This window comes from Poecilia reticulata, chromosome 4, assembly GCF_904066995.2.
Source record: "Poecilia reticulata chromosome 4, P_reticulata-male-v2, whole genome shotgun sequence".
In the NCBI taxonomy this organism is placed as follows: domain Eukaryota; kingdom Metazoa; phylum Chordata; class Actinopteri; order Cyprinodontiformes; family Poeciliidae; genus Poecilia; species Poecilia reticulata.
In genome coordinates this window covers 8,745,058-8,771,820 of record NC_088833.1, presented here as the reverse complement: position 1 = coordinate 8,771,820, position 26,763 = coordinate 8,745,058, and the positions used below count along the sequence as shown (strand labels likewise).

General features: G+C 39.2%; 2 protein-coding genes across 4 annotated transcripts; one reads left to right on the top strand and one right to left on the bottom strand.

Annotated features, from left to right (window-relative positions):
* The first annotated feature begins 2,218 nt into the window (after window positions 1–2,218).
* Window positions 2,219–6,113, top strand: nphs2 (NPHS2 stomatin family member, podocin). 2 transcript variants are annotated; one of them, XM_008406576.3, is made up of 7 exons: window positions 2,219–2,691; window positions 2,857–2,960; window positions 3,303–3,375; window positions 4,932–5,014; window positions 5,096–5,355; window positions 5,485–5,563; window positions 5,756–6,113. In XM_008406576.3, exons 1-7 carry the CDS (start codon window positions 2,376–2,378, stop codon window positions 5,957–5,959), a joined length of 1,119 nt encoding a protein of 372 aa, XP_008404798.1. In that variant the 5' UTR covers window positions 2,219–2,375; the 3' UTR covers window positions 5,960–6,113. The 2 variants fall into 2 exon arrangements, with proteins under 2 accessions (XP_008404798.1, XP_008404796.1); XM_008406574.3 differs by having other exon boundaries at window positions 5,753–6,113.
* Window positions 6,114–6,656: 543 nt separating this feature from the next.
* On the bottom strand, window positions 6,657–26,589 carry axdnd1 (axonemal dynein light chain domain containing 1). 2 transcript variants are annotated; one of them, XM_008406578.2, is made up of 27 exons: window positions 26,497–26,583; window positions 26,316–26,394; window positions 24,824–24,978; window positions 23,669–23,772; window positions 22,391–22,490; window positions 21,632–21,717; window positions 21,488–21,544; window positions 21,204–21,312; window positions 20,284–20,405; window positions 19,678–19,818; window positions 18,796–18,900; window positions 18,407–18,527; window positions 17,639–17,740; window positions 17,399–17,565; window positions 17,217–17,286; window positions 16,603–16,828; window positions 16,210–16,447; window positions 15,703–15,796; window positions 14,701–14,891; window positions 14,515–14,605; window positions 14,078–14,212; window positions 12,745–12,819; window positions 12,114–12,149; window positions 8,157–8,237; window positions 7,958–8,049; window positions 7,181–7,320; window positions 6,657–7,107 (listed from the first exon to the last, which is right to left on the bottom strand). In XM_008406578.2, the coding sequence occupies exons 2-27, from the start codon at window positions 26,377–26,379 to the stop codon at window positions 7,046–7,048; spliced, it is 2,964 nt and encodes a 987-aa protein (XP_008404800.1). In that variant the 5' UTR covers window positions 26,380–26,394; window positions 26,497–26,583; the 3' UTR covers window positions 6,657–7,045. The 2 variants fall into 2 exon arrangements, with proteins under 2 accessions (XP_008404800.1, XP_008404799.1); XM_008406577.3 differs by having other exon boundaries at window positions 26,316–26,589.
* Between the last annotated feature and the right edge of the window lie 174 nt (window positions 26,590–26,763).

Genomic DNA, 26,763 nt, shown 5'->3' with positions numbered 1-26,763 from the left:
CTGACAAGACTCTACCTTTGACTGGAGCAGCTGCAATATATTACTTAGGTGGGAGAGCCTTGTGACAGGACTAACAGTTGTGCGATCTACAAATCTGCCTTTTAGGGCGAATTTTTCAAAGAAAAAATAAAGTCCCATTTGAAGTGTGAAAAACTAACACTTTGTATAACGAGGAAACAATATCCCCACTGTGAAACATGGTGGTGGCTCCTTTACGTTGTTGGGATACTTTTCAGCAAGAACAGGGAAGATAGGTGAAGATAAATGGGAACTCTAGAAGAAAACCGGTTAGTGGGTAGACTTCAGACTGGATGGAGATTTACACTAAAGTACAACCAAAGTTACAGTAGAATGAGTCTAACTGAGAATTATTGGCAAGATCTTCACATATCTTCTTCATCTATTCCGACTGAGCTTTTATTATTGTCCAAAAAAGAACATACAAGTCAATCTCTACAGTGGGGCAAAAAAGTATTTAGTCAGCCACCAATTGTGCAAGTTCTCCCACTTAAAAAGATGAGAGAGGCCTGTAATTTTCATCATAGATGTACCTCAACTATGAGAGACAAAAGGAGAAAAAAAATCCAGAAAATCACATTTTCTGATTTTTAAAGAATTTATTTGCAAAATATGGTGGAAAATAAGTATTTGGTCAATAACAAAAGTTCATCTCAATACTTTGCTATATACCCTTTGTTGGCAATGACAGAGATCAAACCTTTTCTGTAAGTCTTCACAAGGTTCTCACACACTGTTGGTGTGTGAAAAAAGGTTTTTTCTCCTTTTGTCTCATAGTTGAGGTATATATCTAAGATGAAAATTACAGGCCTCTCTCATCTTTTTAAGTGGGAGAACTTGCACAATTGGTGGCTGACTAAATACTTTTTTGCCCCACTGTAGATGTGACAGGCATGTAGAAATATACTCTACTGATACTGTACTTTACTGTTCAGCAGTGACACCTGTCAAAATATTCAGTTTAATTAAAGACACACTGGGGAGGGTATTGAATGTTCCCCTGTGTCAAAGCAATGATTATTTCTTGAGTGGCCTGAGTCAACACATTCCTAGTTTGAACACTCGGAGACTCCCTGAGCTTCTGTTTAATTAATCCCACATGTTTTGTCTCGTAAAATGCATGGCTGAAACTAAATGAAAACTTGCATGCAAATGTCTTAATGGTTACACATTCAAAACTGAGGGCCTTTTTGAGTCACCAGTTATCGGAAACTAAAGAAAACCCACACAAGCGTCTCCCAGAAAGGGTTTAATCATAATGCCATAGGAGCTTACTTCTGTGACGCAACAGCATTAATTATTACAAAGTCACCATGATGCAAAACAAAAACTAGCAATATAATTGAGGTTCTTTCTTTCAATGGAGACAATCTCTACATGAAAATGTTTTACTGTTGCTATAAATTGATCTTTTGCAATGTTTCTTGCTATCTTAAAGGGAACCTATTATGCACAGTTCAAATTTGTATGTTTTTATACTTCCATTCTCAACTGCTTCTAAAAGTGGGCCAAGTGCTCATAAAACCACTCAGCTGTTTTTTTTGGCAATAAATTAATGTGTTTTGGTGTCAGGAAAATTTGTAATTTCAAAAACCTTCAGAATGTAACGTCACAAATCAGCAGGCACTTCTCCTCAACTAGCAATCCCAACAAAGCCCATCCTGTTACCTAGCAACCTCGGCCCATCAAAGAGCATTAACACCTTTGGTCACCTGGCTGTACAATGGCTGCTGGAACAGATACGTGTTCTGTTGTTGGCTTACCAACCATAAACCACTTCCGGCATTCTTGTTGACTGTGGATGAGGCTCCAGTTCTGCTTTTCAAAGATGTACAGTGTATAATTGCACATCTGTTTGCAGCCATTTTCACGCATGTGTGTGAACGTTGAGTTTGGAGTGTGACCAGCAGTAGCTTATTTGGATTTAAAGTGACAAGAGGCCCTAAAACATATTCACACTGAAAGGAGCTCAAAATAGGCTAAACTGAACAGGGTAAAATCTCATTATCTAAGAATGATTTAGTGCAAAAATGTAATGAACATGTTTTGTACAATCCATAGCTATATCCTAACCTGTTCAAGGAAGCATAATAGGTCACCTTCAAACGTGCGTTACTCGCAGTGGCCCTCCCCTATGACTGCTGCTTAACTCCCACACTCGGACAGTCCAAACAATCCTTATCCAATCCCATCACCAGACTGCAGCACCTCAGACCTGAGCTTCAACTTCCATTTGGTCCAAACCAGGTCCAAAATTTCTTCTCTCTTCATGTCAGGAAAGCAGTACTGACCCATCAAAAGAAAACAGCTCCCCAGCCGTCACTCATACATTGTTTACAGTTGAATTTCCAGCAGATATGGAGAAGCCCCCCACTGTGAAGCCGAACCACAGATCCAGAACAACGCCACGGAAGAAAGAAGGGGAGAGTGGAGCTCCAGTGCGTGAAAGAAGACATCATCAGAAACCGCCAAAGGCAGGTCACCACGCTGGAGCACCATCGGTCAAGAAGGAGAAAAGGGAGATGGAGAAGTCAGAGACAAACCAGGAGAAGGTGGATGTGGAGAAAGAGGCAGAGGTTAAGCTGAAATCTACTGTGGTGGACATAGACAGTGTTAGAGAAAACAAAGTCCAGGAGGAGAACCTGTGGCTGCTGGAAGCAGCGGAGCAGGACGGTGAGTTAAAGCACAGGAATATAATTGTTTGCTTTCCTTTCAGCATTTCTATGTTAGCTTTTGTATAGGCGATTGAGTTCTGAAATCTTAAGTCAAGATTTTATTGAAGCATCTGTTTGTCTTTCTGAATGTTGTGGTTGAACAGAACGCTACCCATTTCTGCAGGTCTAAAGCGCAAGAGCCTGGGAGTGTTTGAGTGGCTGCTGATGGTGTTGGCCTTGAGTTTGGTTCTCCTCTTCCTTCCTATTTCCATCTGGTTCTGTGTCAAAGTATGAGCTACACCTCCAAGATCAATTCACAGTGATCTATTTCAAATAATTGTAAAACCCATAGAAATAGAAAAAACACATCAGTGAATGGAAAGAACATGCATGCATTTTTTGCTAGTTGTGTGAACCTATATACCTCAAGCTTGCCTTGTACCAATAACTACATATCAACCACTTTTCTACTTAAAGCTCAGTAGTCATCCAGTCTAAGCTGAATCTCAGATTCAAACTCATCTATGCACTTAAAAAAGCTACATTGTAAAGACACAAAATCTTAAGTATTTGTGGTCTAGTTTCTAGTATAAACAGTGTTGAATTGACAGCTGTTATCTTGATTCCCAGGTAGTCAGAGAACACGAGAGAGCTGTGATTTTCAGACTTGGTTATCTACTGCGAGGGAAACCAAAGGGACCAGGTAGGCACAAATAATTTTCCTTCATTCCTCTTCATGCTGTAATATAAATTAACAAATCTGATTTTTATGTTTTAATAATTATGAAAACCCAAATTCTTCGACAAAATATGAGTCAGAAGAGATGAAAGGCTATTTAATGTTGCTTTCACTAATACATATTGTATTTTCACTTACTTATTTCCCTTTCAAGTTGTTAAGGCCACAAACTTCAACACATTTTGCTGGGATTTGGAATAAAAAAGTTGCATAATTGTGAAGTATGAAGAAAAAGATACATAGTGTTCACACTTTATGTCTCTACCAGTTTAACACAAGAAAATACAGAGCATCTCTGAACATAAATTTTTAAGAAGGGATGCATCTAAGAGTTGCAGGAAAGTAGCTCAATAGGAATGGAGTTAGGCATGCCTACTGCGGCAGTGTTAGTTGTTTTTTTAATCAGTTTTTTTTTTATTTTGCATATCAATTTGTTGCCCAAGAACTTCTGACTTCAGCTGTGTCCCCTATCATATAACTGCAAACTGCAACTGGATGTCTTCTAGCTTTCTTTTTGCCACTCTAATGTACAACCTGCAGTTGCTCTGGTGGCAGATTGTCCAACCTGAGCTGAGGGTCTCTGCAGCTCCTCCACAGTTACTATAGGCATCCTGGTTGCTTTTCTGATTAATGCTCTCCTCCCCTGACCAAACAGTCTACTCTTAGACCACTAGAGGGAGATGTTGTAAAGGCAGAGATTAGAACACAGAAAATCAAAGTGGCAAACTGACAAACATACATGAGCTGCACTCCACGTAAGTTTTAAGTGTTATATTAAGTAAAAAATATTCTTGCTCCCTGCTATGGCATCTTAGACACACTCCTCCCATTTCCCTTTTAAGCCTCTTTGACACCCTCACAGAAGACTTATTGTCAAACAGTTTTATTGAGGGATCAGTCATGAAAAATCAAAGCATCACCAATACAATTTTGTCCTCTTTTTCTGATTTAACCATAATGACAATACAAAACAAAACAAAAGTGGTAGAACTGAACAGGGACTTTCCCCTGTCCCATTTACCTCTGTCTTCCTATGACTTGTCTTATCACACCTTATCTTATCAAATCAAACCTTCTTCAATTAGAGTTGTCAATATATTGTAGAACGGGTGGCCAAATGTTATTGAAATGATTCAATTTGCATATGCATCACCCTTTTTAGACTGTTAAAAATGTCAACCTATTTCTTCTAATTTCATAACACTACTTTTGCTGATGTATCAAGTAAAGTCCAAAATGTGTGTATTGAAGGTTTTGTCTAATGTGAGAAAATGTGGAATGAAAAACATGGATTCCTTTTCAAATCACTGTTATTGTCATTTCTTTGGTTATATATCAGAGTCTAGCACTTTGTATTTGGTTTGAAAATATGATGTTTACACTGCTTGAGGATAAGTATCTGGTGAGCAATATTAGCAATCAGCAGAAACAGCATAAAGCATGGTTGGTCACACATGAGGGTCATAAATCATGCCACATATTTCCGAGAAATGTTCTACAACACTGATGTTTATGCTCAGGCCTCCTGTTCTATCTTCCACTTCTTGACGTCTGCCACAAAGTTGACATTCGGCTCCAGATGTTGAAGGTCCCTTCTCACATGGTACAACACACTTGGCAGTCAGAAATAATCACACAAAAAGTAGCAATGAAACATCTGACTTTTTCCTACATCTTCCTGCAGGTGGTGACGAAGGATCTGGCGAGGCCAGAACTGAGCGCCGTGTGTTATTACCAGATAGAGAATGTGGCTCTGTGCAGCGCAGCTCTGTCCAACCTGACCTCGGTGCTGCAGAGTCTGGTTCAGGCAGCCATCAGAGATGTTTTCGCCCAGCATTCTTTCAGTCACATCCTGCAGCACAGGCGGAGGATCGGAGAGCAGATTCAGAAAACGCTGGACTCTGTCACTTGCCGCTGGGGAGTCAAGGTGGAAAGAACTGACATGTAAGGCTTATATTTGTTAATTAATTTCTGTACTAATTTTCCACTACTATTGACTTACTTGAAATGCACAGAAGAGAATTAGAGCCAGAAAAAAAAGATCCTTCATGGTCTGTTTGATTTTTATGTCAGAGACGAGCTCAGTTTTCCTGTGGAGCTGCAGCAGAGACTGGCTGCTGATGCCGAGGCCAAGAGACAACAGCAGTTCACTGTAAGGCATTGTGCATTTAAAATCCGTTTCAGATACATTCTTTCTTCTTTATATTCTTGTTTTGTTTCATATATTTTAACAAACACAGCAAAACCTATTTAGTATGTTTTATTAAGGGCCAGTTTGAAATAATTCCTGACTCCTAAAATGAAAGGGGGCAAATACATTTCAGGTCTTTCTGGTTGTTAGCAGGTGAAGGCATCAGAAAGGGAGACAGCTGCCTGGGAAGGTTTTAGAGCCTCGTTCCGTCATCTCCAGCCTGCGTTGGTCCTTCCTCTCACTCCAGATCTTCTCAACATGAACTCTGACCTGGCCTCCCTCCCACCGCCACCTCCTCTCTCTGAAGATGGAGGGGACATGATGGCGGCATCAGAGAGAGACTCACCGATGATGTGACATAACGAACATTTAATTAATATTTTAATTAAAATATTATGCTAAATGGATATAAATTAATCGGGTCAATATACTATTTTACATTATATATATATATATACTGCTCAAAAAAATAAAGGGAACACTTAAACAACACAATATAACTCCAAGTAAATCAAACTTCTGTGAAATTAAACTGTCCACTTAGGAACCAACACTGATTGACCCGACGAAGGTCCCTGTTGTCAATCAGTGTTGCTTCCTAAGTGGACAGTTTGATTTCACAGAAGTTTGATTTACTTGGAGTTATATTGTGTTGTTTAAGTGTTCCCTTTATTTTTTTGAGCAGTGTATGTTTTATCTGTTTTTTAAAGACCTATGGTTGCAGAAGTTCTGATATCATCTGTGAAAAGATCTCCAATAAATTCCACTGTAAAATTAACTGGAAGCCAGTGTAGTTTCATCAAAATCAAAGTCATGTGAAAATATCTATATTCACCAGAAAACAAACACCAGAACATCTGCAGATTATTCTAGGTGCAAAAGTTGCAGTTTTCAGAACTGTTCAAACTTTAACATTGTTTAAATTGCATGCATTTATATTCAGCTTATGCACAATTATATTATCTTTTTTGACATTAAATATAAAGAAATATCAAAATATATTCATCATTTTAATTTCAATTTATGAAACAGCAAAAAGGAAGCAATCAGGAACTCCAAGAGCATTTGCATAGACATTTATTAGTACAGCAGGAAGAGAGACATTGAAGGGACAAAGGGCTGACACATGCCACAGCAAACATGCACAGCACACACAGTATCAGGAAGTGAGGTGTATCCTTGTACTGTGTATCCTTATTGTGATAATAAGGCGATGAAAGAAAACCTCTCGATACTGTAAATGTATATTGCTTTTCTGTTTTCTGCAGTTTTTTTTATTTATGCATCACACTTTGAGAAGTCGCGGGTTGTTAAATGTAGCCATTGATATTTTTCTTCTTTGCCAAATACAACAAAAATAAATAAGACAGCCTCAAACATAAACACAGAGTCACAACATGTTTTCTTCGTGGTGTTGCTTTCTAGTTTGGCTTCAACTGTGGGTTATGTTTCAGAAGTTGGTTCTGCAGCTGGAGGTGGGGAACAAGGTGGAGTTTTCTTTTCCTCTGAAAAAATAAAAAAGACATTGTAAACTTTAATGCTCATGTCTGTTTTGTCCAGGAAGTAGCAAGGTTTTACCATCTTTGCTTGGAGGCTCAGGAGCAGGCTGTCTCTGGAGCAATCTCTCCAGGTCTTTAATCTTATTCAGCGCTTCAGTCAGAGCCTCCTCGGCTTCCCGAGCTCGGTTCTGAGCAATTATTGCTATCTTCTCAGAGTCACTGAGAAAAAACATGAGATGCCTCCATTTTTTGGTTGCACAGCTTGGAAAAAAAACACTCTGAACAATAATCATAGGAATATTTCAAAACAATCAAAAAAGATACTGGCATTTCCTTGCACCACTTCTGATATGTTTTTACCAAATATGTTTTATTTTGTAACATTTTCAGCATTTTAGAAGAAATTACTGATTTGTTAATGTTTAAAAACAATTAGGCCAAGGCTAATACAAATACAAGGCTGTGCAAAACTTTTTAATAGTCATGTTCTATAAATTAGAATATATTTTCAAATAAGGCTCATTTGTCAAATGGTTGTACAGGATTTTAATCAGGGGTATCACAGTAAAGAAATGTACTATATACATACGTATATATATATACGTATGTAGGATACACATTTTTGTCTATTTCTTATAGAAAAAAAATTAAACTGCATCATTTCCACTCTAGCTAACAGTAATTATTACTTTGTATTGCTTTAACACATAATTTTCAATCGAATTCACTCAGTTTTGTGGTTCTCATGTGAAAAAGAAAGTTTAGCGTATACTTTTTCAAGACAATTTTTATTTTTATTTCTGTTAGTCTCTAAAATCTATAAATCAAGCACAGAAAATGGAGACACATGTCCTACCTTAGTTCTTTCTGAAGGAGGATTACTGTTGTTAGATCAGAGAAAGCTTTTTGAGCTTCTTCTATTACTGGACACACAACCAGCTCATTGCCCTGATAGAAACATACAAACTGGGTTCAGTCAGACAGATGATTCAGTTCTGTAGAAAGGCAAATCTATCTGCCAGTTGTTAAAAAATCCATGTTTTAAATCATCTGACCCCAGGCAGCTGGACCATGTTCTCATCCTGGTATATTTGAATGATGTTTCCATCATAGTCTATCAGCTTTACTGTTGGCCTCTGCAGGATGACAGCATTATTCATTTTACTATTATAATGAATACAAGAAATTCCCATTTGTAAAAAATATTTTCTATTTAACAAAAATATTTAATATTCTTGAATTCCTTCAGCATATTTTGCACTTTATTTTTTGATTACGTGGATAATGTTCAAAACCACGCACACAAAGAATGAAGATAAAACAATTTATTTTATTGGGCATTTTAATGCAACAATGTCAAAATACTCCTCCTTGGGCTGCCACCTTATCGTGGTGGAGGGGCTTGAGTGTCCCAATGATCCTAGGAGCTATGCTGTCTGGGGCTTTATGCCCCTGGTAGGGTCACCCAAGGCAGACAGGTACTAGGTGAGGAACCAGACAAAGCGCAGTCCGAAGACCCCCTTATGATGGAGACGAACTTTGGATCTGGCGTTCCCTCGCCCGGACGCGGGTCACTGGGGCCCCACTCTGGAGCCAGGCCTGGAGGTAGGGCACGATGGCGAGTGCCTGGTGGCCGGGCTTTTACCCACAGAGCCCGAAGAGGAGACGTGGGTCCCCCTTCCAATGGGCTCACCACCTGTCGGAGGGGCCAAAGGGGTCGGGTGCATTGTGTTACTGGCGGCAGCCAAGGGAGGGGACCCTGGCGGTCTGATCCTTGGCTGCAGAAGCTGGCTCTTGGGACTCGGAACGTCCCCTCTCTGGTGGGGAAGGAACTGGAGCTAGTGTGCGAGGCTGAGAGGTTCCGGCTCGAAATAGTCGGCCTCACCTCGACGTATGGCTCTGGTTCTGGAACCAGTCTCCTTGAGAGGGGCTGGACATACTTCCACTCTGGAGTTGCCCACGGTGAGAGGCGCCAGGCAGCAGTGGGCATACTTGTTGCCCCCCATCTTGGCGCCTGTACTTTGGGGTTTACCCCGGTGAACGAGAGGGCAGCCTCCCTCCGCCTACGGGTGGGGGGACGGGTTCTGACTGTTGTCTGTGCTTACAGGCCGAACAGCAGTTCAGATTACCCACCCTTCTTGGAGTCCTTAGAGGGGGTACTGGACAGTGCCCCTCCTGGGGACTCCCTTGTTCTACTGGGGGACTTCAACGCTCATGTGGGCAATGACGGTGAGACCTGGAGGGGCGTAGTTGGGAGGAACGGCCCCCCCGATCTGAACTCGAGTAGTGTTCTGTTGTTGGACTTCTGTGCTCGTCACGGATTGTCCATCACGAACACCATGTTCAAGCATAAGGGTGTCAATATATTCACTTGGTACCAGGATACACCAGGCTGCAGTTTGATGATCGATTTTGTCATCGTTTCATCTGATCTGAGGCCGTATGTCTTGGACACTCGGGTGAAGAGAGGTGCGGAGCTGTCCACTGACCATTACCTGGTGGTGAGTTGGCTCCGGTGGTGGGGGAGGAAGTCGGTCAGACCTGGCAGGTCCAAACGTGTAGTGAGGGTCTGCTGGGAACGTCTGGCGATGTCCCCTGTGAGATGGAGCTTTAACTCCCATCTTCGGCAGAACTTCGAACATGTTCCGGGGGAGGTGGGGGCACATTGAGTCTGAGTAGACCATGTTCCATACCTCCATTGCCTAGGCTGCTTATCGGAGCTGCGGCCGCAAGGTTGTTGGTGCCTGTCGTGGTGGCAACCCTCGAACCCGTTGGTGGACACCTTCGGTGAGGGATGCTGTCAAGCTGAAGAAGGAGTCCTATCTGGCCTTTTTGGCCCGTGGGACTCCAGACGCAGCTGATGGGTATCAGCGGGCGAAGTGGCATGCGGCTGGGGTGGTCACTGAGGCAAAAACTCGGGCGTGGGAGGAGTTTGGAGAGGCCATGGAGAAAGACTTCCGTATGGCTTCGAGTAGATTCTGGTCCACCATCCGGCATCTCAGGAGGGGGATGCAGTGCTGCACCAACACTGTTTATAGTGGAGATGGTGTGCTGCTGACCTCAACTCGGGACGTTGTGGGCCAGTGGGCAGAATACTTCGAAGACCTCCTCAATCCCACCAACATGCCTTCTGTTGAGGAAGCTGAGCCTGGGGACTTTGAGTTGAGCTCTCCAATCTCTGGGGATGAGGTCGCCGAGGTGGTCAAAAGCTTCTCGGTGGCAGGGCCCTGGGGATGGATGAGATCCGCCCGGAGTTCCTTAAGGCTCTGGATGTTGTACAGTTGTGTTGGCTCACGCGACTCTGCAATATTGCATGGACATCGGGGGCAGTTCCCCTGGATTGGCAGGGGGATTCCGGTCCCCGTGTTCAAAAAGGGGGACCGGAGAGTGTGCTCCAATTACAGAGGGGTCACACTCTTAAGCCTCCCTGGTAAGGTCTATTCAGGGGTCCTGGAGAGGAAGGTCCATCGGATAGTCGAACCTCGGATTCAGGAAGAGCAGTGTGGTTTTCGTCCTGGTCGTGGAACACTGGACCAGCTCTACGCCCTCAGCAGGGTCCTGGAGGGTGCATGGGAGTTTGCCCAACCAGTCTACATGTGTTTTGTGGACTTGGAGAAGGCGTTCGACTGTATCCCCAGGGGTCATTGTGGGGGGTTCTCTGGGAGTATGGGGTACTTGATACGGGCTGTCAGGTTCTTGTATGACCAGTGTCAGAGTCTGGTCCGCATTGCCAGCAGTAAGTCGGGCTCATTTCCGGTGAGAGTTGGACTCCGCCAAGGCTGGCCTTTGTCACCGATTCTGTTCATTACTTTCATGGACAGAATTTCTAGGTGCAGCCGAGGTGTTGAGGGGATCTGTTTTGGTAGCCTTAGGATCGCATCTCTGGTTTTTGCAGATGATGTGGTCCTGTTGGCTTCATCAGATCGTGATCTGCAGCTCTCGCTGGAGCGGTTTGCGGCCGAGTGTGAAGTGGCCGGGATGAGGCTCAGTGCCTCCAAATCAGAGGCCATGGTCTTGAGCCGGAAAAGGGTAGAGTGCCTTCTCCGGGTCAGGGGGGTCGTCCTGCCTCAAGTGGAGGAGTTTAAGTATCTGTGGATCTTGTTCACGAATGAGGGAAGAAGGGAGCAGGAGATCGACAGGCGGATTGGGGCAGCGTCTGCCGTGAAACGGGCGCTGTACCGGTCCGTCATTGTGAAGAGAGAGCTGAGTCAAAAAGCGAAGCTCTCGATTTACAGGTCGATCTACATTCCCACCCTCATCTATGGTCATGAGTTTTGGGTCATGACCGAAAGAACGAGATCACGGGTACAAGCGGCCGAAATGGGTTTCCTCCGCAGGGTGGCTGGGCTCTCCTTTAGAGATAGGGTGAGAAGCTCGGTCATCCGGGAGGGACTCAAAGTAGAGCCGCTGCTCCTCCAAGTCGAGAGGAGCCAGTTGAGGTGGCTCGGGCATCTGGTCAGAATACCTCCTTGGTCGCCTCCCTGGTGAGGTGTAATGGGCACGTCCCACCGGGAGGAGGCCTCGGGGAAGACCCAGGACACACTGGAGGGACTATGTCTCTCGGCTGGCCTGGGAACGCCTTGGAGTTCCCCCCGAGGAGCTGGAAGAAGTGGTTGGGGAGAGGGAAGTCTGGACCTCCCTTCTGAAGCTGCTGCCCCCGCGACCCGACCCCGGATAAACGGCAGAAAATGGATGGATGGAATGTAAAAATAATTAGAAGAATGGTTTTATCTAGTTAGAGTTTGGTTGATTTAACTTATGAGAACACCAATTAGTACACAGGTTTACATTAATAATCCCATGAAGAAATAGCATTACAATACAGTTTTCAGATTTTTTTCTAAAATCTCTTGAGATTTTAAAAATAGAAATAAAGCCAACTGTTTAAAAACAGGCATTGTATAAATTTTTTTTTTCATAGAAGCAACTAACTTCTGCAAAAGTAAAACAGAAAATAATCCAATGCTAAGCATGAACCAACATGACCTTAAAATACTGCTATTTTGACTGACCTCTTGTTGTTCTGTTTCAGGTTCTTCACTTGTCATCTAAAAAAATCAAAGTAACACTTACTATCATATTTATTTACAAACATCTTTCATTGATCTATCAAATTAATGTAACAGATGTAATCTTTCCATGTGCGTGTGTGAGATCGTTTCTCCACAGAAGATCTTTGCGCTGCTGAAAACTCTGCACCTGTTTGCAATTAGCTGATTATCTGCAGTGGATTTAAGGAGCTGTGAGAGAATGGTTTTTGCCTTGTTATCAGCCATTCTAGTTGAAGACACATTTGGTTTCCACAAGAAGGTTTCATGCTGTCAAATCTCCTCTTATCAAATTGCCATTGGATTCCTAACATTCCACTTTCACCTACTACAGTCCTGTCAGCCATCTTTAATCATTGCCAGAGAACACAGAGTTCAAGCCTTCCCCTTGTTGTTGTTCTGTGTAAATACATTTCTGTGTGTAATTCTGCATGTGGATCAAGAAAATGTGCCAAGGTTTTGGTGTCATCTGGCCCATCACTAATGTACAGATCAATTAAGCTAAAATTAATGTCAGCTTAATTTTATTTAAAGTTGTAGGTTTTTAAGGATTTTCTTTTAAGAGGCATTCTTCCCAATACATTATATCACTAACCTCAGTTTTTTCTGGCTCAGTCCCATCTTTGGTTTTGCCAGCTTGCCTGGGCTCCTGTAAAGGACCTCCACTGGTCTGTAACACACACAGGCACCCTGCTAATACTCATAATCATTTACAGAATAAGACAAGGGCTTCACAAAGCATAAACATAAACCATTTATTTGTATTTTTTGATGTGCTATATGCTCTGTTTTTGTACTAGATTCACAAAGCTACCAACTCAAGCTGATGATGGACTCAGCCTGATATTTGCATTTTCTACAAATAGATTGTAGAAAAGTCACTAGCAAAACATATCAGGCAAATATCTAAAGGCATGATAAAATCTGCCTTTTGTAATATTTCTGAACTGTTTTTTAAGCCAGTAGCAGAGAATGTTTCTTTCTCTCCTCTAACAAAGTTACCAAAAACGTTCAGCAGATTTTTTTTTTTGTTTTTGCATAATTTGAAAGACCAACAGCCATGGCCTTTGGTGATGCTGAACTATAAATATATGTAAATATGGAAGGACACTCCCTCTAAAAAGTTGCATCAGAAAGTTGAGAGATTAGGAGTAGATTCATCTTTTGTGACCAGTTTCAGAATAAGAAACAGGCAAAAGCCAAGACTTCACATATCTAGCAATGAACTTGAAAAACAGTTAACTTCATTTAAAATTGATCATTTAGTCTAACAAACGACTCTGGAGTTAAACATTGTTAGACCTCCTCTTATCGAGTCTCCGTTAGATTCCTAACATTCCACTGTCATCCACTGCAGTTCTGTCAGCCATCTTTAATCATTCCTCCTCTCCCTCCAGATGCTGTTTAACCCAGAGTGCAAGCCTTCCCCTTGTTGTTCTGTCTGTGTTTATGGTAAAGACATTTCTGTGTATAATTCTACATGTGGGTCAAGAAAATACCTGGCAAAATGGCAGCGTATTAAAGGATGTACAGGTCACCTAAGCTAAAATTAATTTTACTTTTCGTTCTCTGTTTCCTCTCCTCTAACAAAGTTACCAATCATTTTTAGCAGTTTTTTGTTTTTATACAATCTGCATACTAAACAAACATGGTCTTTACTAATGCATAACTATATATACAAATAAATACCGAAGGACTTTCCCTCTATATAGTAAATAAATGCATTATTTATATGTGGGATGCTATTTCTTCATAGAGACGTTAGGAGCAGATCCATCTTTTGTGTCCAGATTCAGAATTGGAAACATGCAGAAGTCAAGATTTTTACATACTTAGCACATACTTAGTGAACATGAAAACCAGGTAACTTCATTCATGATTAGCATTTAGTCTAACTACTCTGGGACGCCTTTATGATGGGTTGTCACCTGAGTCTCCATGCTTTCTGGCGGCTGAGGGATGCTTGAAGTTTCTTCTGGTTGCTCGATGAGTTCCGCCTCAAATTCCTCATTAAGTACTTTGAGCAGTATTTTTACACTTTCCATCCATTTATTACCATCTGTCTGCGGATAGAAATTAAGCTTGGTAAATAAATTGCTGTTTTTTTAGTCATATCAAAACCACATGTACTGAAAATTATAGACTAACTGCAACTCCTACTTATGTAGTCTACTATTAATCACACATTTGCTATAGATTATACAAAATTATCACCTTTTATGCATGTTTTAATCCTGACAAATCTTTATTTTTGCAATAGAGGTATTTTGACATTTTTACTGAAAAGCCTAAACAAACTACTGCAAAACTGCAGAAACGTTTAGGGCCACAGTCAAAGTTGGAAAAACGCCTCAGTCTCATTTACCTGCAGCTTTTTAAGCTGTTTTTTCCTATCTCCCACCTCTGCAAAATAAGGGTCCACCACCAACAACTGCTCCAAAATTGAATTGCATGCTCTAGAATAGAAAAACAGCATTTTCTGTTGTATAAATCCATGAATTTTTTTGATACAATACTTAATGCAACGACAGAAAGTGACCATTTTTGATACCTGGTAATAAATCTGGAATAATAGACCAATTTCTTAGAAAGTCCTTTTGCATCCTTAACTAAAGCTTGTCTTGAGTTTTCTGATTTGTCTTCACGTTTTGGATTTTTATCTTCTTCCTCAGTCTGGTCAGGTAACAAGTGAAGCAACAGTTCCAACATCCAGTTTGTTTGACCTTTGTGAAAACAAGTCACCTGAAAGGGGAGGAGCCAATGAAACAAACATTTGCACCATTACAGTCAATGAAGGAAAAAGAGAAAACATTAGTTATTCATCCCTCTCATTCACACTGGGCTAATGGCTGCTCACTGACAAAATATCAATCGCAGCAATCGATTATTGTATAAAATGTGAGGACAACATTTTGGGATAATATGTTTGATGCAGTTATATTGTGATATGCTTCTAGTTGATACTTTTAGTGTTTGTTGTGAAATGCTTAATGGTATTACTGGCCTTTATTCACAGAAGTCAGACAGAAAATAGGCAGAGACACAAGGGAGAAAGACAGCAGCAAAGGTCAGGAATCAAACTCAGTACAGCTGTGAGGACTAATAGCTCTTCAATATGAGCCTCTATGTCTAAAATGAAATTGAACACCTTTTGAAGTTAGAATTGTGCCTTGAAATTCAGAAACCCTTGTCCAATGCTCAAGTTAGTTTCAATACGGCTGCCACACATAAAGTGTTGTGAAAGTTGCAGGTTTAAACTGCTCAATTGATGGACAGGATCTCATTACCTCAAAGGCACCCAAAGTTCAGGTGGCGAAAAAAAAAATTGGAACTTAAATCCTAGTGCTTCTGAACCGAACCAAAATGCTCAAAAACCGATTTCAAGTCTGCTTAATTTTTTGTAAAATTATATTTTGAATAATTCTTTGCATTTTTTTCTTCTATTGCTAATATTTGTTAGTCTGGTCACCAAAAAAAAAAAAAAAAAACTAAATCCCTGACTACAAGCAGGACCATAAGTGTGATATTTTCCTGAAGAGCGCTTAAAACTCACCTCTTCTTCCAGTTTCTTGTTCTCAGTCTCAGAGAAGCTGAACAGGCGTTTTTTGAGCTCGTGAACCTCATCTATCGACTTGTCTGACCCTGAGCTTTTTGAACAGACACACACAACACAGAACTTTAAGCAATTTATAAATAGTATCTGAAGATGTTCCTTAATACAATCTCATGGAGCCCTGATCGCTGTAATAATTTATTGCAGTGAATCTGTGTGGTAAATATGTACTCTTATTTTAGTTTACATACAGTAAATCTCTCTTGCTCTACTAATAAAAACAGATCAGTCCGATTGTGATAATGAGAATTATGATAATGAGGCGGCTTTGCTTTTTGACCACAGGAAGATGCAATGAACACTTTTAAAAGGCTCTTGAAATATTGAGGCTTATCTAGAAAATATTATTCAAAGAGGCATTTTCTACTCAATTCACAATTTAAATTGTACATTAATAGATTCAATTTACAAATTTAGAAAGGTAAATTGAATATATAAAACACTTACTACAAGTCAGGGATTATTTGGACCATTTCTGGGTCCGTTTGTTTTTCCTTTTGTGCGAAATGGAAGTACAAAAATATCTCTGCAGACATGTGCTGGCAATTAGACAAAGCTTCTTCCAGTTTAACCGAATCAGAGGCGGTCAACGCTGACTGAGGACAGAACAGCTGCAGCGCATCATGAGTTTCAGAAGCCCAGAAGTCCATCAGTTTAAACATGGATGTAAGGAGTTGGTGGATCACTGCAGAAGGGATTATTTTCAGCTTTTTAATTCATTCCGTATATTAACAATTACCTTGCTAACATGAGATTCAATGAAGACTAACAGAGACAAAACGAAAGTGACTAAAATTGTGCATGTGTCAATAACAATACAAGTGTAATATCTGCTCTCACCACTGATTTGAGTTTCATACTGTCTGAGAAGTTCAAGTAGGTCACTCTCCAGTTCTTTTATAGTCTCAAGGCTCATGGCAGACTCAACATCAGGGAAAGTGTGTCTTTCAACAATATAAAAGCTTATTTTTATAAATCTATCCAGGGTACTGTAGAGTTCACTCAGTCTCTTCTGAAATAAAATCTTTCTTTCACCTTGGCATTCCTGAGATGCAAGTGACAGCTTCTGCAAAAACAACAACAACAAAAAAAAACAGTAAAGCCTCATAAAAACAACAGCTGCTATTTTTTGGACACATTGTTTTTCATATTTTGTCAAGCTACAACTACAAACTTCAATGTATGTTCTTGGAATTTTGCTTTTCAATCACAGGGAATGTAGAGCCACATACAAAACAACCTGGAAAGAAAACTTGTTAGACCCAACAAAAAACTTGAGAATGAGGTGAAGGTTCATCTTTCAGCGGCTACAATCGAATGGCTTAAATCGTTTTGTTTTTTTTTGTTTATTCTCCAGAATATCCAGCACCATACTACACCAAAAATATTTGGTAAGATTATGTATTTTTGCAAAGATAACACAGAAGAAAAATAAAATAAATATCCTCTCTTACATTTGACCACTTCCATACGTCTGCATGGATTTCTGCCAATGTTGTAACGTCATATTCTGGAGCCTCATCCCTAATAACATCCAATGAGAATCGCAATAAGAATACATATAAGTGTCAATAAAAGTGCAAAATAAGATTCAAATAGATGTTCAGAAAATTAGTTTTAAAAATAATTTCCTCACAGATTCTGTATGCTGACGTAATGACGCCACTTTTTGATTTCTCCCTGTATGGAGGAGAGCTGTTCAAACTGAACAAGCTGAATCTTCTTCACAAAGAACATGAGGCCGATCAGCTGATCTCTCCACTTGTTGGCCAACTCCACTATGACATCCAGATCACATATATCCTACAGTAGGAGGAATCGGACAGTCAAGCGTCCACCTGTGGTGGTGAAAAAAAGAGTGTGCTTTGACTTTCACCTGTGTGGAGATGTAGATGAGGCAGTCCTGTGCTGTCTTGAACCAACTTTCCTCACTGACATACAGCTCCCTGACAAGCCGGAGCTTCTTCACTTTAATCACCTGATAGAAAAGAAACTGTTTAACAAAACCTGAAACAAACATGGGTTAAACTGGCGTGTTTAGAAGAAAAATGTGCTTCAATGCAAATTTAACATGTAACTAGGGCTGGACAACTAATCAATAAGTTCATATTCAGATTCACACATGATCAATATCAATAGATAATACGTCTGAGAGAATGTTCAATAATTTCACTGCACTCCGATTCAGAACCACACAGCAGCTAAGCGAGGTTGGTGGCATCAACTAACTTATTCACTCTTTGGTTACCTAGCAACGAGCTGTTGAATAACTTGTGGTTACCTAGCAACAATCTGCGGAGTAACTTGAGCAACAGCAGTGTCATGTTTCACCACCGTTTCTCATAACTGCTTAAAAATAAACAAAAATGGTGTGGAGTGAAAACCGTGGACAACAGTAAAGGTCTCGCCACCAGTTTGACAGTTTTTCAGATATCTAACACCAAAAAACTAATTAATAATTATTGATATCGACTGATATGAAACCCTTATGTTGTGACACCTTTTTTCAGCCATATGGTCCAGTCATACTTGTAACATATCCCTAAAAATAAAATTCCTTTGTTTATTGTGTTCCACAAAGAGATGAAAAAAAGAACAATGTACACAAAAAAAGAGAACAACACAATAAAATGGCTTCTTATACTTTGAGGGCGAGGTTGAAGGTGAACTGTCTCCAATAGTCTCTGTCTTCCATCATCTTTAGCAGCTGATCCTCCAGACGAGTTCTGTGCAGCTCATACATATGATGGTAACCCTGGACAACACTTAGAGAGGCACACTTATCACTTCAGATGTAGCATTTTTGTCAAGCATATTTAAAAACTGTCCCATTTCACATCCATCACAAGAAAAAAAGGCAGAAAAAGTTTGCTTTTACTTATACAATGTTTTAAAAAAAACTAAGATACAGCAGCATAGACTGTGCCCAGATGCAAACCAAATAAATGTACAACTATTTAGAAGAATTAATTCTTATTTGTTCTACTTGATGTAGTTTGCCATTAATCACTGTTATAAGTCTGCCAGACTGACTCTGAGCAGCTGAGAGTCTCTTTGTAGGTTTTGGCAAGTTCCTCCTGTGCGTGCTGCACCTTATCGGAAACAAAAGCATCATGGTCTCTGACTTTTGCTAGTTCCCTGAGAACAAAACACACAAACAAAAGCATGAAAATGAGAAGACATACATCTCTCACCTTCACCTATGTTTCAATGAAAGATATTTAAAATTAGGGCATTTATTATCCCTTCTTAAACTACCGTATTTTCCGCACTATGAGGCGCACTGGATTAAAAGGCGCACCTTCAATGAATGGCCTATTTTAAAACTTTTTTCATATATAAGGCGCACCGCATTATAAGGTGAATAGAATAGACTCTTCAGTTTGGGTTGCCAATTTGTTCCGTACTCTAATATTACACATCCACATTTGTAAAGAAGTGGTCCCCGAGTACTTTAAATAGTAGTTTTCCCCAGTCATTGTTTCACTCACGGTGTTGGTGTTGCGATATTGTGCCCAACTGCTTTCTGGGTAACACAGACCAACCAACATGCTGCCGCAGCAGACTGTCTCTTTTCCCCCGCCCCTCCACCCTGGCTATAAATGTATTATCAAACTTTATTAACAAACTAGCATTCTGACAACTATCCCAGCATGCACCACGCACTTCTTCTTCTACGGGGGAAAATGAAGTTGGCGGCTGCTTACTGTAGTTGCTAGACCTGTTGTGGCTCAATATTGGTCCATATATAAGGCGCACCGGATTATAAGGCGCACTATCAGCTTTTGAGGAAATTGAAGGTTTTTAAGTGCACCTTATAGTGCGGAAAATACGGTAGTTGGTGTATCAAAATCTCCCTGAGAACGCAGTTAAATTGCTTGTTTTCTTTTACTACTCTGAGCCTGACCTACATACATGTTTATCTCTTGGATGGTTGCCTTGATATGGTAAATTTCCTCAATGAGCCGACGGTCCAGAGCCCGCTGTGCTACCACCTCAGCGTGTAACGATGTCAGGCGCCGGGGGATTCGCTCAAGCAGAGACTGGTACCGCTGCCTGGAACAAAAACAACCTTTAACCTCTAGGCTTATTTAAAAATCCATAGTTTTTCAAAAGAGTTTATGATACTGCACATTCTAACAGAATTCCCACAGACTTTTAAAGCGAAAGAAACCCACAACATCGTGGATTAAGCAGGAATACGAAGATATTTTCCTTATGTTTCCAGATCTACCTGGAGTGATTATTTAAGGAAAAACTCAATCTTACCAAATGCACTGTTCTGGAACAGAACAGTGCATTCCGGAACGTCAGACAAAAGTTCAGATAATTCTAAATTTATATGATTATCATATTAACACAGAAAAGGGTTTTTGCATCCACATACAATCAGTCAGCATTCTTTTAATACTCCTACTGCCATAAGATATTGTCTTATGGCATTTCACAAGCATTTGTTCATGTCTGTGTATTCACTGTTTGGTGTCAAGGCTTAAAAGGTTAAATATGTTAGCTGCTGACCTGAGTTTGGCGAGGAGCTGTCCTCTCTCAGCGCAGCTGACGGTAACCTGCCTGATCAGTTCATGGAAAACGATGTTGTAGATGTTCTGCTCTGTCTTCACCAGTTCCAACAAGCTTTCGAGCTGCGAAACAAGTCTTAAAGTCTCTGAGCATTTTATTGGTATTGACAGAAATGATAAACACAGACATTCTACATTGGCATATTACATTGCAGATTAAGAAGGATGCCATTTTTAGTAATTGTTTAATATTCCTTAATGCTTGAACCATCCTTTAAAATTTGGTTACACTTTCTACCCTCAGGCTCAAACATTTCCTCTCATTAAAGTGTAAAAAAATATTTTTTTCAGGTTTATTTCTAAACTTTCAAAGCATGTGATCTCATAAGTTATCCGTCCCTAAACATAGGTATACTTTTTATTTTGTTCTTCTGTATAATGTCCTCTTCTCGTCACCAAACCTCTTGTTTTTTCATTGACGAAAACCTTAAATGTGCGGCTTTATTCCACCTAAAAAACTGTTTTATGTTTTATTTTGTCAGGTATCCGTAGTATAAAAATATATGTGGGTGTTACATTATATAAAAAATAAAGACTAAACTGTTCCTAAGAGAGAAGTGAAGGCATATGTAAATCACTGTACAATGAACTGAATAACATTTTAATATCAAAATAAAAAAATCTGCCTCTATTTCATTCTTTAAGATTGTCGATATGCCGAGAAACAAATAAAACAAATACAAGCTAAATTAAAAAATGGGTCACAAAAGTCCCTTGAGTCAAAATAGCTTATGTTGTTTTACTGACTGGATGCTCTTTGTGTATTTTCACATTTTGATTATGCAAATTAAAGGTTTTTCTCTGTATTAAACAAAAATTACAACACAGCCTTTATGTCAGTTGCAGAGGTAGAAAACTAACTTGGCACAGATCAGTCAGCTCTTCGTTGTCCTGATCCACTCCGGCCTTTTCCAGCATGTCATCCATCATCCTCATCAGCTGGATCACTTCCAGCCTGCCACTGGGCCTCCTGCACACAGAACATTCCCACAAACACAGCATGTGTATTATTACACACACATACAGAGTTTTGCAATGCTTAACAGTCTGTTTTACTAGTATGTTTTCTAGGTAAATTGCTTATTACATTAGAATGAAGTATGACACATTTTTCCTGTCACTTTAATTTATATGTTTAGACTCACAGTGATGGGAGGACTCGTAACTTCTGCTCCTGATCTTTCAGCTGCACTGTGAATGCACTGTGAGGTACAATATGACATACATCAGGAAAAAGCTAGATCATCATATAGGAAGGAACTGCAGAAAATAATATTAAGGAAACTTACTCTTCATACAACTGGAGGGATCGTATTCCTTTGTTCTTCACAATACGATACTCTTCAGGGATCACATTTTGTTTGACATCCAAGTTCTGAGAGACACAGAATGGTGGCATTTATGTGATTAGCTTGTCTTCTTACTCAAATTAATGGCAAAGGCTCCCCCAGGAATACTTCTCACTGGTTAAATCCAAAACCAATTGTTTGAAATACGTGGTGACACACAGAAAAAATAGGTGAAAACCTTAAAAATGAGGAAGTAAAAAAATAAAATAAAATCATAAAACATGGACATATAAAGTAAAAGTGGGAGAAAGAAAAATTCCAAAATGTGAAAAATACAGGAAACAAAAACATCAGATGAAAAAGAGCAAAGTTATATTTCAGTGTCAACTAGAAACTGAAACAATGTGCAATGTGGCATGTTGGAAATGTTCTGACTAAATAATAAAACATTTCTGTGACAGAAAATGGAAAAACTAGGTAGTGAAACTCAGTCTGAATTTTCAAAAACAAGACTGAGACAAAAAACTTGACCTTCAATGATAAACCTTCAAAGTGTTTCAACTTAAAAAAAACATTTTCTCTGGGTACTCCAGCTTCCTTCCACACTCCAAAGCCACAACTATTAGCTTAACTATTAACTAAATTAGGTGGCTGTTTTTGATGCACAATGTATAATATATGGTAATCTTTTTTATTTTGTGTAAGTTTTTGTTAGTGTGTTTTATTTATTTTCTAACGCTTGCCAAAGATTGTACAAACCCCGTAGTTTGTGTCTCCGTTGCAGCTCTTCTCATGCAGTGGTGGGAGAGCAGTCATCTTTTTCTGTGTAAGCACAGCATCGCACAGGAAGGAAATATCCCTACAGAGGCACCACACACAGAGGAAACACATATTTAGTGTACTATTTTAACAACTGCTGATTTTTAAAACTCATGTTAGCATTTGATGCAATGGTGGAGAACACGCAGTAATGATTAAAGGAAGAGAGTCATTTCTTCTGTTCATAGTCCTTATATGCAACAGGTTTCATTTTATTTAATATACAAAGAAGAAGCCAAAATTCAAAAGCGTTGCATTGAAAAACTAAATATACCCGGTGATTCCACAACTTGTAGCAAGATGAGTAAGTAAATGGTTATTTTCTATTTGACTTTATCAGTCGCTCACATCTGTGTGAAGGAACTTTTGTTTTTTAATTCTTCATCATTGTTTCATGACCGTCTTTAAGGTCCAGGCTCCAGCTGACCTTAAAACTTTGACTTTACAATACTTTGGTAGTCATCATGATTGACTGCAAAGAACCTGTGGCTGCCAAAAACAAGCCCAAATCATCAATCCTCCACCACTATGACCTAACACAGTAGCTATATGATGTATTTACTGTCATTAAACTCAAAATGTACCATTTACCAAAGGCTTGTTGAGTTTTCAAAGTTCTTTTGTGATTTCTCTGGCCACTGGACAGAAGGGTTATACACTTATTGTATTGTTTATCACTTATCACGATACCTTTCTTGCCGTGATAAGAATTGTAATTTATTGTTGGCACAATAAATTCCAATTAATTATATTTAAACCTACCCAAAATTCTCCCCATTATTGTGATTGATAGATTTACTATTTTCTCAATGAGAGCATTAATAAATACTAATACTAATACTTTGGAAAATACAGTTACTGTGTGCAATTTAGTGATAAATAAACTTCTTTACACCTTAATGGGAATGTTTTCCAAGAGCATTTTTTGTGTTTGTGGGGCTATAATTGCTGTGACACACAGACACAGTTAGACCTAGAAGATGTAATAAATATTTCTTATTATCACTTGTCATTATCACAATAGTCTCACAAAATATCGTGATAAAACTTTAAGTCCATATCATCCACCTCTACTGCGTAGACTGAATTTGTTTTCGACATCCAGTTCTGGAAGAAGGGCTATGTTTTTAACCAAAACCTGAGCTGTAAAGACATAGCATATGACACTTGAGAATAACTTATATAAACAGTTGTCACAGTTTCATCCCCCTAACTGACCTGCCGGCTTCTGTCAGCGATGTTGGCTGTTCCAGAAAGTATTTGTATTTGTTGCGTCCGAGCGGATAATGCCAAACTCCATCTGGCCGTCTGATTCCATCATTCTGCACAAAAAAAAGTGTTATTGCTATTTTATCAACCTATGCTCATATGTATTTGTAGCAAGTCTTTTCATTTTAAAAAATTGCTAAAATTTTAGCATCCTGACAGATTTCTTTAGATTTGACTTATTTTGTTGAACTTTAATACTTCAGCTCAAGATAACTTGAGTAAATACATAAAAGGGTTTTCAAATCAAGAGTTCCTTTATCAATGGCTATGAAACCCAGCTGAGCCCAATGTGAATATGTATGTCGAATGGTGAATTCTGTGTAATTAAACAAATTCTCAGATCACACTCAGATCTGTTTCCTGCCTGAGCTGTAGAATAATCTTAACTACATAGAGCCTCTCTGACAACATGAAATCATTTTTTAAAGCTCAAACTTATTTGGGTTATTTTGCAAGTCAATTATATGAAAAACACCAACAAGTCCATGTGTGAATATTAGTTTGAATGCATTCAAACAAAAGGCCTAATCTGACTGCACTGGAATTTGATTGAGATGTTGTAGTATGACTGAAATATGACTGAATCAGAACAGTTTGAGTGGGGAGATATTCATCCACTGTGAAAATAGCCTTGTAGCTATTTTTTTCTTTTGCCAAATAAAATTATTGCTTGTAAACTGCATTTGGATTCACTCAGTCCATATTTGTCTTTAATTAAAACTTGTTAAATAATGTGAAATTTTGAAGTGTAACAAAAAAAACAGAAATCTGTGTGAAGGAAAAAACATATGAGTTTTACAGAATGTACAAAAATTACAAAGAGTAACTGAAATGAAACCCTAAATGGACAAATGATGAAAGGGTCCAGAAGGGGGCGCTGACATACTTTTTTCCCCATTTTACATAAAGCAGACATAAATGTAAGAATTTTAAAGTAATCTTCTCCAGCCATTGCCAAATATTTTGAGCTGAATGTCAGCATCTTAATTCAGACTGACAGTCTTTATAAATAAACAGTTGTTGATTGAGAAGATTAAAGAAAACTGTACTTTAAGTGTGTATAAATCACAACATATTGTGTAAAGAAGAACGAGCAGGAAGTACTTCACAGCTTCGGTGATGTGCAGTGTGGCCCTGTGTGTTCTTGGAGACAGTGGAGGTGAGGCTGAGCAGCAGTTCATCTGGGATGGCCGCTTGTTTGACAGGAAGTGGCCCCTTCCTGATCTCCAGAGCTGGAAGTTGGACTCTCAGGTCAGTCTCTAAGAAAAGTCAAGCAAATACTCATTATGACTCTGTATTTTTATTTATTATAACCATAAAAACAGCTTTGGTCAATATTTCTAAATGCTTTCTAAACATCTTCCAAAGTTCTTATTTGGAGTTTATCGGTCTTGTCTCTCATTATGAGTATGATTTTTGACCATTTTGAAAATGCTTTTTTGTTTTTGGGAAGCTCCCTTGTCTCAGTCTGATGTTGTCCTAATGACAAGAAAACATAGAAAAACATGCAAACTCTATGCAGAAAAAACCTCAGCTGGGATTCAAACTTAGGATGTTCTTGTTGCAAGGTAACAGCGATGGAAGACAAATTTCAGGATTTTTTTTCTAATATTGTTGCACCTTCACAAGGTGTACAAGCTACATAAAGTGCTTTCACAAATCAAAAGTATTGTCAGGACTATTAAGCTTTAAAGCCAAATGTTGGTTTGGGTGCTTGAAGCAGCACCTGAGTTTACTAATGTCTCGGATATGGACTGGAGTCGAACAATGGAAGACAAGGTCTAAAGGAAAACTTTTTCCAGGCCACTTTAAATTATTACATATAGGTCAAGCTCATTTGAATTTATAATGAAAAAAATTAGAAGTACTTTATTTACAGAGGTGGCTGTAATGAGCTACACTAATGCAGTTAGATTTATTTAAGTATTTCTAAGAGTAGTTTTGCACCATCTGATACTATTTCAAAGTGATACTTTTATCTTAGTTGAGTCGGGAACAAGCATACTTTAACCAAAAATGACAGCCACATAGTTTATTGGGAGGGGAAATTTATTATGTTTATATAAACTGTTTATATTATATAAACTAAAGTTGTATGGCTCAGCTGAGCCTGTCCATTAGCCTGTATTGAGTAAAATCTTGACATTGAACGTAGTTTTACCTGTTTAAACATACACATGTTGTCTGCTACGTAGGTGGTTTCAAAATCTTTGGGTTTCCTATTTAAAAATACCAGAATTATTTTAGATTGTCAAATCAGTTAATCATCTAACAATATACGTCTCCTTACTTGAGTAATGTTTTGATGAGACAATTTTATTTATTCTTCAGTAATAGTATTTTGAGATAACACTACTTTTCCTTGTGTACAAGTTTTGGAAACAGTACCCACCTCTGTTTAATTGTTTTTGCATAGAAAGTACGGTTGTACCATATAAAATGTACAAGAACGCACTGGATTGGTTTTTAGCCTTTTCCACAGACGTTTTCTAAACTACTAATTGTGCATGACTACATATAATATTTTGTTTGTAACTTTCTGAGCAGCATTGGCACGTAGAAAGCCTCCAGCAGCGGATGGATGTGAATAATTTACCGTCTGCTTGCTCTCCTCTGGGTGAGCTTGGCGCTGGACTTGCTCTGGCCGTGGACAACGACATCTTTACCAAACGAGGCTGTTACAGTCAGAGGATAGAGCCTTTCAACTTTCACCAAGCCATGAAGGCGAGAAGCTAATGTAGGTTATCTTAAATAACATTCTTTATAAATTTACGAACGAATGCGCCTTTTCCTTCAGTATTCCGTTCTTCCTGATCGCGTTGTTATAGAAACGGCGTGCCTACCAGCTGCTCGTCTACTCAACATTTTACGGTCGCGTGTCAATTCCGTGGTGCATTCAAGTAAAGTCGTACAGTAGATTTCACATAATGAAAAAGATTCAAAATGATAAAAGCATCAAATATCACCAGATTCTTTCCAAAACGTTGGCGAAATAATATATTTGATTATCTTTGATTCAAACAAATTTAAATAATGTGTTTTAG

Coding starts and splice junctions, on each gene's coding strand:
- axdnd1 (XM_008406577.3), bottom strand. CDS start 26,379: ATGTCGTTGTCCACGGCCAGAGCAAGTCCAGCGCCAAGCTCACCCAGA. Junction 19,819..20,283: donor CAGCTCCTCGCCAAACTCAG/GTCAGCAGCTAA, acceptor TTTTTGTTCCAG/GCAGCGGTACCAGTCTCTGC. Junction 7,321..7,957: donor CTCCTTCAGAAAGAACTAAG/GTAGGACATGTG, acceptor GTTTTTTCTCAG/TGACTCTGAGAAGATAGCAA.
- nphs2 (XM_008406574.3), top strand. CDS start 2,376: ATGGAGAAGCCCCCCACTGTGAAGCCGAACCACAGATCCAGAACAACG. Junction 5,015..5,095: donor TGAAGGTCCCTTCTCACATG/GTACAACACACT, acceptor ATCTTCCTGCAG/GTGGTGACGAAGGATCTGGC. Junction 5,564..5,752: donor AGAGACAACAGCAGTTCACT/GTAAGGCATTGT, acceptor TCTGGTTGTTAG/CAGGTGAAGGCATCAGAAAG.